The 18,648-nt window shown below is 38.1% G+C and overlaps 1 protein-coding gene across 1 annotated transcript; it reads right to left on the bottom strand.

Annotated features, from left to right (window-relative positions):
• LOC139475642 (serine protease inhibitor dipetalogastin-like) lies at positions 1-10,792 on the bottom strand. Its single transcript, XM_071258830.1, has 8 exons — positions 10,774-10,792; positions 10,300-10,411; positions 9,123-9,242; positions 8,602-8,721; positions 8,091-8,210; positions 4,981-5,100; positions 833-967; positions 1-4 (listed from the first exon to the last, which is right to left on the bottom strand). The coding sequence occupies exons 1-8, from the start codon at positions 10,790-10,792 to the stop codon at positions 1-3; spliced, it is 750 nt and encodes a 249-aa protein (XP_071114931.1).
• Between the last annotated feature and the right edge of the window lie 7,856 nt (positions 10,793-18,648).

The following is an 18,648-nucleotide window of genomic DNA, read 5'->3' as shown; positions in this document are numbered from 1 at the left end:
TCACCTGAAATGGAATACGAGTACATATATTTTCTCACATTGACACTGAATTACTTTCACACAATTCGACATTGATTCTACAATGTTATTCCCTCATAACTTTGTACATACATTTCTTATTGAAAAGAACATACATAACTAAAGAGACCACGGATAGTGTCATTTCTTTCTCAAATTAAAAACAAACAATATACTGACTTTACAAGGACTGTTCTTACTTTTCAAATTTTAGTGTATGATTCTTCCCCTCGTCTCAGGATGGAGACGAAACCACGGGATGAGGTCTCTGAACCTGTCACCGCGACAGACCCCACGACGGGCTAAGTGGCCGCTCCTGGTCAAACATCAAAAATAAATACAATAAAAGCCAGGTTAAACTCAAGCCAGTATACTTTTTATGTCTTTGCAGCCTAAATATTAAGTGAGTAAGCTGGGGTTTAAAATAGTTTTGCATAATATGTCTACACTCAGAGTTATCAGTTATGAAGAACGTGCCAGAGATGTTTTACTCGTTTGGGATCAAATACTTGACTTGATAGGTTAACCACAATGTGAAGCTTCAACTGTAAATTGTTCATTTTCATTATGCAATATTATGTATAACTGTATATAGAGAGAAGGCGGTAATAAGTGCTGCACTTGTGCCCAATCCCTTTGTCCTTTTGGACAATAAAATATGTTTAATAACAATAATAATAATAATAATAATAATAGGTTAACCATCAATGGCTGGTTTGTCTGGTCCAGACCCGATTATTTGTTACATCGCTAGAATATACATGAGTGTGGCCTTACAAATCTGGTGTGTGTGTTGACTCGGTTATATACTTACGACAAACACTGCAGGAAGCACGCATTACGGTAGGTCTTGTTGTCATCTCCACAGACAGGTCTGAATCGTGCTGGACACTTGCAGTCCTCTGGACGAGTTGGGTTTGTAACTTGGCATCGTACTTTACTCACACCACTAAAACAACATGTTCAAGTACAAAGATACATTTACATTTAAAATAATACGGTTCAAATTGGTGAGTCAATATTGCTGAAAGTCCAACTTATTGAAGACGTGGGACGTCAGGAATAGTCTTCACACATGAACCAAGGATGTCAGCGTGGTGATCCAACTCTTTAACCATGATTGATCTACTTCACATCCCTCTTATTGTTGCCCTAACGATGTACTATAGTTTGTGTGACCTCTAGAACGGTTTATTGAAAATGAATATAACATAACAAAGTTGCCATGTGGGTAAGTAAAAATCGGATGTTTTATTATTTCATTCTCAAACTGCATGGTGTCATATGTGTAATATCGTGTATACGTGTATGTCATAACACAAATGGAAAGTGAGTTTACATGAGACAAATACGAGGGGTGGCTGAAAGTTCTGAGCCTACCTAAGAATGTTAAGTACACCCTTAACAGTTTACATGTAATAAGTACAATATTATCCATTCTTAAAGGTTACATTTGAACCAAATACCTATACACGAACAGGCAGCATATGTCTGTTGGCATCAAAGTGACTAGGCATTTTCTGTTGATGAAAATGTACAGATCTGGTTACCGGGCCGCCATCTATCATCCTTTGCCTCCCTTCTGTTAGGGGGTGAGTTCAAGAGGGGAGGACGAAGATTATTCAATACCCCTAAGCCTTCACATACTAGTACCCCGACTAAGGTGTAGTAGCACGTGGTCCGGTGGTCCTGTGCACAGCGCACGGATCAGAAATCAGGTGAAGTTAAGCAACGTCGGTCTCGGAGAGTAGTTGGATGGTTGACCACGTTAATCAGTTTGACTCCTGGGACTTTCTAGGGCTTCGGTCTTGCCCCACACTGAAGCACATGTACCTCATGTGGTGTCTCCTAACGCAAGTGACTTTGTTCGAAATGTGCCTCTGTTCACCCAGCAGTGAGTGGATACCCGGTAGCATGAGATGGTAATGTGGCTGTTAACCTTCTAGTACCTTACAGGCAGCTCGGGTTGTATACTCCCCAGGGAGATCAGAATGGAAATCGAGTGCTCATTGATCCTTTGACCACCGGGGTAATAATAGTGTAGCAATTTGAACATCCACTTGGTGAATGGAATCTGGCGCATTATAAATTATTAAGGAAAATGTTAATATATACATGATATCATTATAGTTGGTTGACTGCTCACCACACGTCACACACCCGATACAGCAGGCATGTCCGAGGAATGAACAGAGCATGACAAAAGATTCAGTACATTGAGTTCCAAGGCTTCTTGCTCCTGATCAGAAACGCTCTGGACTCATCATCTCTCGTCAGATTTAACGTCGTTTTAAGGCAGCAGATATTGTTGTGAGCGAGTTGTAACCATGGATGAGATCACCACCATTGACCACAGGCAGAACAACAGTCATCACAAAGGAAGCATCCTCCAACGAAGGCGGCAAATCTATGCCATCAGCTGCGAAGGTGAGACTGTGTTTTCTGTGATTCCAAAGTAATTCTACCAGAGGTGAGCTGAGGTGAAATGGGATTTAACGTCGCGTCCAAGATTATTGCACTTATATAGCGACGTGCATGTACGTGTGTGTTTGTGTGGCTGCTTGTACTAGTCCGGACTGATGCCGATTTATAGTTCTAGCTCACTGAGATACCATGCCAAAGTTTAACATGAATACCCCACTCAGACACAGTATACTGACTCCGAGCCGACCAGTCGTTGTTTTAGCCCCTTAATGCCGAGCGCCAGACAGGGTAACAACAAGTACAATCTTTAAACGTCTTTTGGTATGACGCGGCCGGGGATCGAACACCCGACCTTCATCTCTCCGGGCGGACGCTCTACCACTAGACCACGGAGGTGGTCAAATTCTACCAGAGGACTAATCTTCCGAAAGATTAGCCAATTAATGGCCAATATTGTGCTAATCTGCAAAGGCAACTGCGTGAGAATACAAAGGCAAAACGTTGTGGAAGGTATGTTGTTCCACCAGGGCAATGCACATGTGCACACGCGTCTGTTGGCATGGCTGCAGTGCATGACTGTAGCTTTGAACATCCTGCGTATTCACCAGACTTGGCACCGTCACATTTTCACTTCTTCCGAAACCTGAAGAAAGAACTGTCTGGCAAGCATCATCCAACTGCTGATGGCGTCATTTCTGTTGTAGTGGATATTTTACACCACCAAGAGGAAGTTTTCCACACCTATTGAAGACCAGCAGTGTTGACAAAATTGTGTGGACCCTGACAAGACTATATTGAACATATTATATTCGATAATGACCTATCAAGTATATTGAATTAGCAATGCACTCCATCAAAATGATATAAAATGTCAAGGCGAGTGAACAACCAGAGTATCTGCCGAAGCTGATTCCATTGGGCGTAAAAAGTTAATTTGGGGTGAAAATGGTGTAAATGGATCATTGAAAAGCAGTTATGACACCAGGTGTTCACGAAAAGGGTAAAAGTGTGCTGATCAGGCCATCATACGTGTAGTTAGGCTCATACCTTTTCTGTCACCCCTCTGACATCGGTTTTCAATCATTGTAAAGGAAACATATACCCCTTGTAATTCAACAAAACAAGATTCAGTGTCACGCAGCTGAACTCGAGCGACCAGGGTGTCATTAAACAAGAATAGAGTAATAAAGAAAACATGGTAATAGGTTATTATTGGCAGAGATTTATGATGAATATGGAAATGGTTTTGTCATAAGTCACGCCATCATCGCCACAGACAGGTGAAAGGAGAAGTGGACAGGCACAAACTTCCAATCGGACACCTTTGTTGTAATGTTCAATTGAAGGAACACACTTAGATATTATTAAGCGATTGACGTTTGGTATCTTTGTCTTTATTTATCACCTTCTAAACCGACTACACACCACCAATATGAATCAACGATTTAAGAAAGTTCTAAGGTTATAGTGATACAAAACCTTGTTCTATACATTGGTTGACATGAAAGCATGAACCAAATATCTAAAAAGGATATTCGTTAACATGGATATTGTAAAGGTAAAGAAACAAGGATTAATTGTAAATAAAGTAAGACATTAACTGAGGTATAGGATAAATAACTCATTGAAATGATCGTATTTATCAGTTATTGTGAAGTGTTTCTAATTTCAACAACACTCATGCCAAATGTATTTTTTCTTTATGTTCACATACCAACGTATTTATCATCTCCTAAACAGACAACACACCACCATTATGAATCAACGATTTAAGAAAGTTCTAAGGTTATAGTGATACAAAACCCTATTTTATACATTGGTTGGTGCGAAACATAAGCCAAATATCAAAAAATGATATTCGTTAACATGGATATTGTAAGGGTAAAGAAACAAAGATGGTTTGTTAAAAAAATAAGACATTACCTGAGGTAAAGGATAAATAACTGATTGAAATGATTGCATTTATCAATTCTTGTGATCTGTTTCGAGTTATAACAATACTTTTCGAAATGTACACACCCTTGACACTTCAGTTGGCATTCGTTATCATAAGTCACGCCATCATCGCCACAGACAGGTGAAAGGAGAAGTGGACATGCGCAAACTTTGGGACATCCCCCATCGGACACCTTCGTTGCACTATTAAAACACAATTGTACAGTTTAATTGAAGGAAATCTCTGAAGTAATATTATGTGGTAGACGTTTCACATTTTTTCTTTATGTTCACATACCAACGTATTTATCATCTCCTAAACAGACAAAACACCACCATTATGAATCAACGATTTAAGAAAGTTCTAAGGTTATAGTGATACAAAACCCTATTTTATACATTGGTTGGTGCGAAACATAAGCCAAATATCAAAAAATGATATTCGTTAACATGGATATTGTAAGGGTAAAGAAACAAAGATGGTTTGTTAAAAAAATAAGACATTACCTGAGGTAAAGGATAAATAACTGATTGAAATGATTGCATTTATCAATTCTTGTGATCTGTTTCGAGTTATAACAATACTTTTCGAAATGTACACACCCTTGACACTTCAGTTGGCATTCGTTATCATAAGTCACGCCATCATCGCCACAGACAGGTGAAAGGAGACGTGGACAGGCGCAAACTTTAGTACACTGCCCATTGGACACCTTCGTCGCACTTTTGAAGGAACAAAGTAAAGGTTAATTGAAAGAGAAATTATTATGTGGTAGACGTTTGACATCTTTTTCTTTATGTTCACATAAGGACGTTTATCATCTTCTAAACAGACTACATACCACCATTATGAATAAACGATTTAAGAAAGTTCTAAGGTTATAGTGATACAAAACCTTGTTTTATACATTGGTTGGCATGAAAGCATGAACCAAATATCTAAAAATGATATTCGTTAACATGGATACTGTAAAGGTAAAGAAACAAGGATTAATTTTAAATAAAGTAAGACATTATCTGAGGTAAAGGATAAATAACTCATTGAAATTATCGTATTTATCATTTCTTGTGAAGTGTTTCTAATTTCAACAACACTCATGCCAAATGTACACACCCTTGACACTCCAGTTGGCATTCGTTGTCATAAGTCACGCCATCATCGCCACAGACAGGTGAAAGGAGAAGTGGACATGCGCAAACTTTGGGACATCCCCCATCGGACACCTTCGTTGCACTATTAAAACACAAATGTACAGTTTAATTGAAGGAAATCCCTCAGAGATTATTATCTGATAGACGTTTGACATCTTTTTCTTTATGTTCACATAACGACGTTTATCATCTCCTAAACAGACTACACACCACCAATATGAATCAGCGATTTAAGAAAGTTCTAAGGTTATAGTGATACAAAACCTTGTTCTATACATTGGTTGGCATGAAAGCATGAACCAAATATCTAAAAATGATATTCGTTAACATGGATATTGTAAAGGTAAAGAAACAAGGATTAATTGTAAATAAAGTAAGACATTAACTGAGGTATAGGATAAATAACTCATTGAAATGATCGTATTTATCAGTTATTGTGAAGTGTTTCTAATTTCAACAACACTCATGCCAAATGTACACACCCTTGACACTCCAGTTGGCATTCGTTGTCATAAGTCACGCCATCATCGCCACAGACAGGTGAAAGGAGAAGTGGACATGCGCAAACTTTGGGACATCCCCCATCGGACACCTTCGTTGCACTATTAAAATACAAATGTACAGTTTAATTGAAGGAAATCTCTGAAGTAATATTATGTGGTAGACGTTTCACATTTTTTCTTTATGTTCACATACCAACGTATTTATCATCTCCAAAACAGACAACACACCACCATTATGAATCAACGATTTAAGAAAGTTCTAAGGTTATAGTGATACAAAACCCTATTTTATACATTGGTTGGTGCGAAACATAAGCCAAATATCAAAAAATTATATTCGTTAACATGGATATTGTAAGGGTAAAGAAACAAAGATGGTTTGTTAAAAAAATAAGACATTACCTGAGGTAAAGGATAAATAACTGATTGAAATGATTGCATTTATCAATTCTTGTGGTCTGTTTCGAGTTATAACAATACTTTTCGAAATGTACACACCCTTGACACTTCAGTTGGCATTCGTTATCATAAGTCACGCCATCATCGCCACAGACAGGTGAAAGGAGAAGTGGACAGGCGCAAACTTTGGGACATCCCCCATCGGACACCTTCGTTGCACTATTAAAACACAAATGTACAGTTTAATTGAAGGAAATCCCTCAGAGATTATTATCTGATAGACGTTTGACATCTTTTTCTTTATGTTCACATAACGACGTTTATCATCTCCTAAACAGACTACACACCACCAATATGAATCAGCGATTTAAGAAAGTTCTAAGGTTATAGTGATACAAAACCTTGTTCTATACATTGGTTGGCATGAAAGCATGAACCAAATATCTAAAAATGATATTCGTTAACATGGATATTGTAAAGGTAAAGAAACAAGGATTAATTGTAAATAAAGTAAGACATTAACTGAGGTATAGGATAAATAACTCATTGAAATGATCGTATTTATCAGTTATTGTGAAGTGTTTCTAATTTCAACAACACTCATGCCAAATGTACACACCCTTGACACTCCAGTTGGCATTCGTTATCATAAGTCACGCCATCATCGCCACAGACAGGTGAAAGGAGAAGTGGACAGACGCAAACTTTGGGACATCCCCCATCGGACACCTTCGTACCACTATTAAAACACAAATGTACAGTTTAATTAAAGGAAATCCCTCAGAGATTATTATCTGATAGACGTTTCACATTTTTTCTTTATGTTCACATACCAACGTATTTATCATCTCCAAAACAGACAACACACCACCATTATAAATCAACGATTTAAGAAAGTTCTAAGGTTATAGTGATACAAAACCTTGTTCTATACATTGGTTGACATGAAAGCATCAACCAAATATCTAAAAATAATATTCGTTAACATGGATATTGTAAAGGTAAAGAAACAAGGATTAATTGTAAATAAAGTAAGACATTAACTGAGGTAAAGGATAAATAACTCATTGAAATGATCGTATTTATCAGTTATTGTGAAGTGTTTCTAATTTCAACAACACTCATGCCAAATGTACACACCCTTGACACTCCAGTTGGCATTCGTTATCATAAATCACGCCATCATCGCCACAGACAGGTGAAAGGAGAAGTGGACAGACGCAAACTTTGGGACATCCCCCATCGGACACCTTCGTTGCACTATTAAAACACAAATGTACAGTTTAATTGAAGGAAATCTCTGAAGTAATATTATGTGGTAGACGTTTGAAATCTTTTTCTTTATGTTCACATAACAACGTATTTATCATCTCCTAAACAGACAACACACCACCATTATGAATCAACGATTTAAGAAAGTTCTAAGGTTATAGTGATACAAAACCCTATTTTATACATTGGTTGGTGCGAAACATAAGCCAAATAAAAAAAATTTATATCCGTTAACATGGATATTGTAAGGGTAAAGAAACAAAGATGGTTTGTAAAAAAATAAGACATTACCTGAGGTAGAGGATAAATAACTGATTGAAATGATTGCATTTATCAATTCTTGTGATCTGTTTCGAATTATAACAATACTTTTCGAAATGTACACACCCTTGACACTTCAGTTGGCATTCGTTATCATAAGTCACGCCATCATCGCCACAGACAGGTGAAAGGAGACGTGGACAGGCGCAAACTTTAGTACACTGCCCATTGGACACCTTCGTCGCACTTTTGAAGGAACAAAGTAAAGGTTAATTGAAAGAGAAATTATTATGTGGTAGACGTTTGACATCTTTTTCTTTATGTTCACATAAGGACGTTTATCATCTTCTAAACAGACTACATACCACCATTATGAATAAACGATTTAAGAAAGTTCTAAGGTTATAGTGATACAAAACCTTGTTTTATACATTGGTTGGCATGAAAGCATGAACCAAATATCTAAAAATGATATTCGTTAACATGGACATTGTAAAGGTAAAGAAACAAGGATTAATTGTAAATAAAATAAGACATTAACTCAGGTAAAGGATAAATAACTCTTTGAAATGATCGTATTTATCATTTCTTGTGAAGTGTTTCTAATTTCAACAACACTCATGCCAAATACACACACCCTTGACACTCCAGTTGGCATTCGTTATCATAAGTCACGCCATCATCGCCACAGACAGGTGAAAGGAGAAGTGGACAGGCGCAAACTTTGGGACATCCCCCATCGGACACCTTCGTTCCACTATTAAAACACAAATGTACAGTTTAATTAAAGGAAATCCCTCAGAGATTATTATCTGATAGACGTTTCACATTTTTTCTTTATGTTCACATACCAACGTATTTATCATCTCCAAAACAGACAACACACCACCATTATAAATCAACGATTTAAGAAAGTTCTAAGGTTATAGTGATACAAAACCTTGTTCTATACATTGGTTGAAATGAAAGCATGAACCAAATATCTAAAAATAATATTCGTTAACATGGATATTGTAAAGGTAAAGAAACAAGGATTAATTGTAAATAAAGTAAGACATTAACTAAGGTAAAGGATAAATAACTCATTGAAATGATCGTATTCATCAGTTCTTGTAAAGTGTTTCTAATTTCAACAACACTCATGCCAAATGTACACACCCTTGACACTCCAGTTGGCATTCGTTATCATAAGTCACGCCATCATCGCCACAGACAGGAGAAAGGAGAAGTGGACAGGTGCAAACTTTGGGACATCCCCCATCGGACACCTTCGTCGCACTTTTGAAGTAAAAAAAGTAAAAAATGCCATCAGGGCTTGTTGAATCATTGGTTGGCAAAATCGTGTTGATCATCTTCTAAATGGATTACGCATATCCATTATGAATCCACTATTAATGATAATTAGAATAACGTTAATCTATACGAAGATATCAGACGACTCTTGCTCAAATGCAATGCCTTAGCAAAACATGTGGAGGTCATTTCTGAATTTGAAGCTTCAGTGACAAAACTAATGTCTAAAGCAGTTCCGGTTTTTAAGTTTAAAATTGTATGGGTTGATTCAGGTGATGAATTTACTAGCTTTGCATGTGTTTATGACAGGTGCAACTGGTGGTGCAAGATACGCTAACCTTTTGTCAGACACCTTGTGGTATCTCTAGTTGGTAGTGATTCATAAACACGTGCTTTGGATGTAGTCGGGATCGTACAGTGGACACTGCTTTAAGCAAAGATTCCTTGTGATTATGGAAATGGGTTTGTTAGTTTTATTTCCTCATGTGCAGGTAAAAACGTGTTTATCATCTTCCATACCGATCAAGTATATCCATTCTGAATCACCGCTCCATATAATTCCAAAGGTCTCACTGATAAACACGTAGTTTAGCTTAGGTGACATCAAGCACTGCTAAGCAAGTTTAAGACCTGACAATTGAACCATCGGATCCGCATAATTATTATCATTTACAGATTAAAATTTCGAATGCTGCAAAGAGGGTTCGGGTGATCCTGGCACAGTCTGGCTGGTTAGGTTCATCATCAGCTTAGACCAGACAGGGACTTCTCCCAGGAAGTGCTGCCCAGTTCAGCGTAACGTGGAAGACAAGATGTTTCAACTGAAGACATTTACCGCCGTAGTGAAACCCAAGAGTACCGTTATAATGCTGACAAACACATTATTTTTTCATAATCAGGACGAATATTGTATTGTGGGATTCTGGCTCCTCTAAGAGAAGTAACTCCCCTCATATTGACATGACTGAAATACTGTTCAACCCAACTCACTCCTTCATTCTATGTGGAATATGTGGCATGACCAGACACGTTATATACCTACTCGACACAGGAGAGCAAACATTCATTGTTGTAGGTGATGCCGTCGTCCCCACAGACAGGATAGGTGGTGTTAGGACAGCTACAGTCCTGACCTTGACAGATCCTGTACACAGCTGAGTTAAAACAGAGCGATTAAAGTAAAAAGGCGAGTAGGTATATAACATGTAGGAGCACGGAGATAATACACAAGCTCCACCGCCATATGAATCTTCATAGAATATTATACGAGCTACAATTCAAAATGAAATTAAATCGAGTGAAGTGCTGCAGTTTGCCGAGTGTAATATTTTCACAAATGCAGTTTGTAGACAAATCAACAAAACATGACAGTTTTAGTGCTCCTAATACGAGTACCGCGACTACAATAAAGGCTAAAGTTACAACGGCCCAGCCACGGTGTTTCCATTCAATTGTTTCCCTATCAAAGGTAAGCAAGAAACGTATTTGTCTTTGACAAATTGAATGGCTGTATTACCTGTGCAGTAACGCCTCATTATTACCAGGCAAACGCTAATTAAATGGAATCGTTTGATAGTAATCTTTCGTTAACAACAACATGACATGATGGTACGATTCGTTACTAATGCATGAAGCAACAATGAATATAACACACCCACCAACATCATGATATGATGGTACAAGGCCTTACCAGTGCATGTTGCAATACAAATATAATACACCCACCAACATCATGATATGATGGTACAAGGCCTTACCAGTGCATGTTGCAATACAAATATAATACACCCGCCAACGGCATGATATGATGGTTCAAGGCCTTACCAGTGCATGTTGCAATACAAATATAATACACCCGCCAACAGCATATGATGGTACAATGCCTTATAAATAATGCATGTAGCAATGAGACATATAACACACCAGCTTAAAATGACGGTACAAGGCCTACTAATGCACATAGTAAATATAGAATACTACACGAGCTACCGTGTAATACTAATTCTATGAAATGACTGAATAGTTCTGGTATCTGACGTAGAAATGAGAAATATAATGTACCCGCCAACATGATATGATAGTACACTGCCTTACCAATGCATGTTGTAATCGAGTCTGGACCAGACAATCTAGTGATTAACATCATGAGCATCGATCCACGCAATTAAGATCCGATGACATGCATCAACCATGTCAGATAGCCTGACCACCGATCCCGTTAGTCGTCTTTTACGACAAGTATAGTCTCCTTTTACGGCAAGGATGGGTTGCTGAAGACCTATTCGATCCCGGGTCTTCACGGGTCCTAATGCATGCAGCAATAAGAAATATAACATACCCGCGAACAGCATGATATGAGGGTAAAAGCCCTTAGTAATGCATGCAGCAATAAGAAATATAACATACCCGCCAACAGCATGATATGAGGGTACAAGCCCTTAGTAATGCATGCAGCAATAAGAAATATAACATACCCGCCAACAGCATGATATGAGGGTACAAGGCCTTAGTAATACATGTAGCAATGAGAAATATAACACACCCATGTCGTGTGTGAATAGGCAGGAATTACGCGATTTACATCATAATTCGAATGACTTTAACAGAATAATACTTCAAACGCGTCAAAAGTTGACACGTCTTAATTTAATACCGTACAACGGCCAACCTTTAAATTTCAGTGTCCGTTCCACAAAGCTATCGTAGCGCTATGGTCGCCCTTTGGAACGGGGTCCTGCACAACAAAGTTTATAATCACATCACAATACACTATGACGTATTTTGTGAAGTTTTGTTGCAGGACACACGCCCAAAACAATGCCATCTGACGTCAGTCTAGCAAAAGGGTTGCTGGGGTCAACGATTGAGCTTAAGCTCCTTTCAATGATCTATCATTTCTGCACGCAATGTCTTTGAATTAGCCAAGGAATGATGAGAGTTTTCAATATTTGCTAGTGAAACTTGTTCCCGCAGTACATAAGCACGCGTTTGGTATTAAAGACTGTGTAACGACAGCTTATTGTTATTAAACGGGTAATATCGTCACGGGAGTTTAATAATGAGAAATATAACATACCCGCCAACAACTTGATATGCCTTATTACTGCGTGTAGCAATAGGATATATAACATACCTGCTGACAGCATGATATGATAGTACAAAACCTTACGAATGCCTGCATTAATAAGAAATAGAACATACCTGCTGACAGCATGATATGATGGTACAAAGCCTTACGAATGCCTGCATTAATAAGAAATAGAACATACCTGCTGACAACATGATATGATAGTACAATGCCTTACGAATGCATGTATTAATAAGAAATATAACATACCTGCTGACAGCATGATATGATAGTACAATGCCTTACGAATGCATGTATTAATAAGGAATAGAACATACCTGCTGACAGCATGATATGATAGTACAATGCCTTACGATGCATGTATTAATAAGAAATATAACATACCTACTGACAGCATGATATGATAGTACAATGCCTCACTACGGTATGCAGTTATAAGAAATATACCATACCCGCCAACAATACGAAGTACTTCATGCAATCACCCATGTCTTCAGCTAGTATCGCGTTGTACAGTATTGAAACGTGGGCCCACTCGTCCCTGTCCCAAGACCCCAGTGCACACCTTTATATACACAGGGAATTTGATGGTAATAGTGGTTTCATGACCAGGCTGTGATTGATTTGAACCAATATTCACTTATCTTTATTGCAACCGGGGAGTGTTGTTTAAGAGACTAACATCACATGAAAACCCTTTTGTGAATTAAAACAAATCAAACAAAGGTAGCCTGAATGTTGGGCGTGCAACTGTTGTGAAATCCAGGAAACTTTTGTTACTTTACACGTGTTCAATTGTTTCATTGAATCTTTAAAGCAAGATGATATAAAAATGGGTTGGGCGCATTATAAGAAAAGTAACTTGTTAAAGTAGTTTTCAAGCGACTGAGTAGATCTAGATTTAATCAAATTTGCAGAGAGGTAATGAAACAACGAGAGATTTTTATGCCGCTAGAAGAAGGTATGTGTGTGTCTTCAACCGATTTACCCACCTGAACTAGACATAAAGGAGACCAGTTAGACCGCCTCGTCTGTTTCATATTTAGATCTATGCACAATTATTCAGAGTGCAAATAACTCTCAAGGCTGTATGACAAGACGGGTAACTTCAACTTTCCAATAGTCAACTTCCACTATATGTCGAGCAATATTGCAGAAGTTCAAACCTTTGGTGTCTACAAGTCTTGGGGTACAATTGGGCATGCTCTTTCAAATATGTGAAATGGTGGACTTCCTCACTGATAACATCTATGTAAAATTTTGGGGTAAGACATTTACGCAAGAAGACATTCCCATGGGCAACAATTGTGCTCCCCTTCTTCATGATCTGTTTCTTTATGCATGATATGAATTGGAATGCTCGGAGTGGCAAAGTCAAAACAAGGCAGCAAAGAAGTTTAAATAAAGCTTCAGGTATGTCGGTGATCTGATATTCAATAAGCATCAAATAGCCAATTCGATTCCACCGATTTATCTACCTGAACTAGACATAAAGGAGCCTTATCTGTTTCATATTTAGATCTATAATAATGAAGATTCAGAGTGACAAAAACTCTGCACAGGGCTGTTTGAGGGACAAGAGGGGTGAATTCAACTTTCTAATGGCCAACTCTCTTTAAATGTCGAGCACTATTCAATCAGAGCCAGCCTTTGGCGTCTACATTTCACAACTTTTGACGTTGTTTTTAGACGTACAATAGACATGACACAGGTTACGGGCGGTCGGGTAGCCTAGTGGTTAAAGCGTTCGCTCGTCACGCCGAAGACCCGGGTTCGATTCCCGACATGGGTACACTGGTGTCCCCCGCCGTGATATTGCTGGAATATTGCTAACAGCGGCGTTAAACCATATTCACTCACTCATAAAATAACAGAATCGAAAGCTGGCTTTGGAGAGGGTTATACTACCACAAACAAAATATCCATATTGTGTTCATCAATTCAACGTTATCTAGGAAGGCAGAGAAGTTGTACTCATTTTTGTTGATTATAGCAAAGTGTTTGACACAGTACAGCATGATAGATTGTGGTCTATACTAAGGCACTGTGAAATTACTATCATCCATTTATCAACAAGTAAAAGCTGTGGTACGAGGTGATGGTCTCTAGATCGATGAAATTCAATGTAATATTGGAGTTAGGGCGGGTAGTATTCTAAGTCCCTTTCTTTTTCTTTTTTATCAATGAATTAGCCATAGAAATAGAAGATATTATAACAAGTGTCATCAGAAAGATGACATATCCCCCCGGCAGCTGTCTGTAAAGTAACCACTAGTAAATGTGCAATTCTGTATGTAATGAGTCAACAGTTGAATGTTCTTTAAGAAGCATACATTGTTTACCAACTGAATGGTTTTCGAATTCTGGCCCGGAAACGAACCCATTCCCCAATGGAGTCTAGGTCCAACTTCTTTCCATAAAAATTGAAAAATAAAAATTAGAAAAATCCTAAAATATCAAAAGGCACCACTTCGGTATGTGCCTGATAGCTTTGCCAAGTTTCGATCAAATACACTGAATGGTTTTCGAATTCTGCCCCGGAAACGAACCCCATCCCCAATTGAGTCTATGTCCAACCTCATTCCATAAAAAATTTTAAAAATAAAAATTAGAAAAATCCTAAAATATCAAAAGGCACCACTTCAGTATGTGCCTGATAGCTTTGCCAAGTTTCGATCAAATACACTGAATGGTTTTCGAATTCTGCCCCGGAAACGAACCCCATCCCCAATTGAGTCTATGTCCAACTTCATTCCATAAACATTTTAAAAAATAAGGAATAGAAAAATCCCAAAATATCTAAAGGCACCACTTCAGTATGTGCCTCATAGATTTGCCAAGTTTCGGTCAAATACACTGAATGGTTTTCGAATTCTGCCCCGGAATAGGAAATGATTACGGACGGACAGACGGACAGACAGACTGGCTGATCGCTCTTTCACCCGCATTATATGCCGCGGGGATAAAAACAAATCCTGCTGCTATTTGCTGATGACTTTGTAAGGGTTACTAGTACTGTGGTTTACAGCGCCAAATTAATGTGTTAGAAGCGTTCTGTGAAAAATCATGTTTAACTGTCAACATGGAAAAGACGAAGGTAACTGTTTTTGATAATGGCGGTAAAATGTCAAAAGGAGAGAAATAGTTGTATTGAGGTAAGTCTCTAGACGTAGGTACGAAATACAAGTATTTGGTATTTATTGCTCTATTAAAATGTCTTGGAATTTTCATTTAACGAAAGTTGCAACACAAGCAAAGATTATCTTCGGTATTTTAAAAAATCTGAAAACTGTTGGTGTTACATATTACTTTTTTTAATCATTTCATACAAAACTAAACCCGATTCTGTTATATGGTTCTGATGTATGGGGCATGGGTAAGTTAGACCCTATTCAGAGTACATACATATGCATGTAAGCGATTTCTGGGAGTTGGAATAAACATACCATCATGTCACTCATGCGTCAAATTTGGAATATCCTCCACATGTCTACCATAAGATATTTCGAAAGCTTTACTGGGGCCTTTTGATAACCTTGGTTAAACAACTTCTGAGAAAGAGTTGTATGACGTTCTTTGAAATCATGGTAGAAAGAGCATGCTCGATTGCATCTCAAAAGTTGCTAAATGTAGACACCAAAGGCTGACGCGGCTGGAATATTGCTCGACATAAAGGAAAAAAAGTGGACAATTGGTAGTTCATGTCATTGTTCTTGTCATACAGTCGAGCGGAGAGGGTTTTGTCACTGAATCTGTATGTATAGATCTAAATAGGAAACAGGTGACACGGTCTCAATTGTCTCCTTTTTTCTAGATCAGGTGGGTAAATCAGTGGTTCCACGGGAATTGGCTATTTGATGTTATTGAACGATATCAGATCATCGACATACCTGAAGATTAATTCAAACTTCTTTGCGATATTGACTTTGACACTCCAAGTAGAATTTCCGATTCATATCATGCATAAAGAAACAGATCAACAATTGGGGCCCTTGGTGATTCCTACTTCTTACCCAAACATTTTTACCCGTATATGTTATCAATGAAGAAGTCCTGCATTTCACGTATTTTCTCAGTAAACTTCAGATGGCATTTGCTTGATTTTTTGACAAATTGACCCGAGCCCCTGAAGACAGATATATAACTGTATCTATGGTAGCCATGATTTGTAACAAAAGCCCCATGGATCAAGGAATGTAGATTTTCCTTACGTTTGTCATGTGGGATAGCGGTGAACGAGGTTGAAAAATCAAATGTTTGGACAGAATTGAAGCTGGTTCTTTTCTGAGACTGACTAAAGTCAAAAGTCAAGCAGATCAAATACTTTCTGTGAATATAAAGAAAGTCGTTCCTTGATTGTATTAAGGATTTTACCCTACTTTTATCACATCAGACAGATCGCTGTCTTCAAGACAGCTCAATCGTCTTCGTTCTCGTCAACCCCACCAGCTGTGTACACTGATCATGCCCTGTGTGAACATATTCACATACTCACCATTCGCCCGTCGTTACAAACAATAAAGAAATTGTAATCCGGAAAAGTTACGTCTTAATGTTCTTACAACTTCTAAATGGCTCTCAAAGAGTTCATGGTTTTAACAGAGGTTGTTCGCCGATACACTACTGTTGACAAGAGGTGTGGGGTTCCAGAAAGTTTATATTCCACTCTTCTGTCGGACAACGGGCGGGGGTGGTATGAATATTTTATGTAAGTTTCAGTTGCTTTACTCGATTGTTATAATTTTGGGGGTGTTTTAGCGAACATACTTCGCAGACAGAAGCCTCTGATGTCCCAAGACAAAACTGTGGGTGCATCTGTGTTTATAACATACTACTCAAAAAAGGTTAAAGAACACTTTATTTTTTCATGAGCTGTAGTACATGGTTCATAAGGAAGTTCGCATGTGATCAATGTTGGGTTTGCAACGAACAAAATATTGCATGTTTAATGCTTAGGCTGGTTTGGGTGTGAGTCAATGTTTATTTTTTTTCAACTAAGAATCTAAGTACAGTAAACTACGGTTATAACGAACACGCTTTATAACGAACAGACGGATATGACGAACTTACTTTTTGGTCCAGACTATTTGCTGTAGTTATGCTGTATGTATGTTTATAACGAACACTAACGAAATAAAATTAGTAGTCCCTTAGTAGAGTTCGTTATAACCGTACTTTACTGTATATGGTCTTCGGGTAAACGGTTCTAAAAAGACAAAACGTTCGCTTTTACATGCATATTTCAATGGGGTTTTTTAAGGCAACTTTCATTCATCTGACACTGATTTACTGTTTAACAATGTCGAACTTTATAACAGGTTTTCCAGTGTTCACCACAATGAAGTGGTCGCGTGCAAATGTCATTGTGCATTGAAGGATTACCGACACAGGATAGTATTTTTCTCAGTTCCATGTTAAACGGGGATTTGTATCATCCTGAACAGCTTGTGTTTGGCCTTTCGAAGTAAAAGAATATTTGGGTTCAGAATCTGCTGCATTTCACATTTGTTTACCTTCTATCCCAACAGGCTACTACTGCAACGAAGGCTTTATTTACATAGATAACTTTGGTATAAGAATATTCTTTGTGTGCGAGACATTGCTGAAGTTATGCAACTTTTTATGGCTTTCGTGGATGATCGGTAAAAATCAAAAGGTGTCTTCTAGATCCATTGCACGATGATCCAATTCATTTTTTTTTGGGGGGGGGGGGGGGGGGGAAAGAGAGAGGAGACCAGAGCGTGATAGACACCAACAGTTTTAGCCCACTAGTCCTTGTGTCAACATTGCAAACTGAAGATCCGGGGTACAATTGATCTTCAGCAACCCATGCTTGTCGTAAGAGGCGACAAACGGGATCGGGTCGTCAGGCTTACTGACTTTGTTGATGCATGTCATGTCAAGTGATATTTTAAATCTGCAAGCATCAGACAATTCTTGTGGTATGAGGGTGGTCAAGCTCGCTACTTGGTTGATTCATGTAATTGAATCCCAATTACATAGATGTATGCATAGGTCGATGCTCATGGCAATCACTGGATTGTCTTGTCCAGCCATCATTGTTGATAATGTTCTTATATACCGTATTCGACGTAATAAGCGCCCAGGAATTAGAAACAGGGGGCTCTTATTAGAATAATTTTGGTGAGAGAAAAACAGTTGAAAGACCATAAATTTCGTGGTTTATGGTGACATCCTGTAATGATACAAAAGAAAAGTCTGTGCGTATTATACACGACATATTTCCAGAATTTAATGACCCACAATTAAGGGGCATATAACACATAGTATATATAGTGCGTA

The sequence above is a fragment of the Haliotis cracherodii genome, unplaced genomic scaffold, assembly GCF_022045235.1.
Source record: "Haliotis cracherodii isolate W230 unplaced genomic scaffold, xgHalCrac1.p SCAF_3, whole genome shotgun sequence".
Classification (NCBI taxonomy): domain Eukaryota; kingdom Metazoa; phylum Mollusca; class Gastropoda; order Lepetellida; family Haliotidae; genus Haliotis; species Haliotis cracherodii.
The sequence above is the reverse complement of the archived record's forward strand: the minus strand, read 5'-3'. Positions and strand labels throughout refer to the sequence as shown.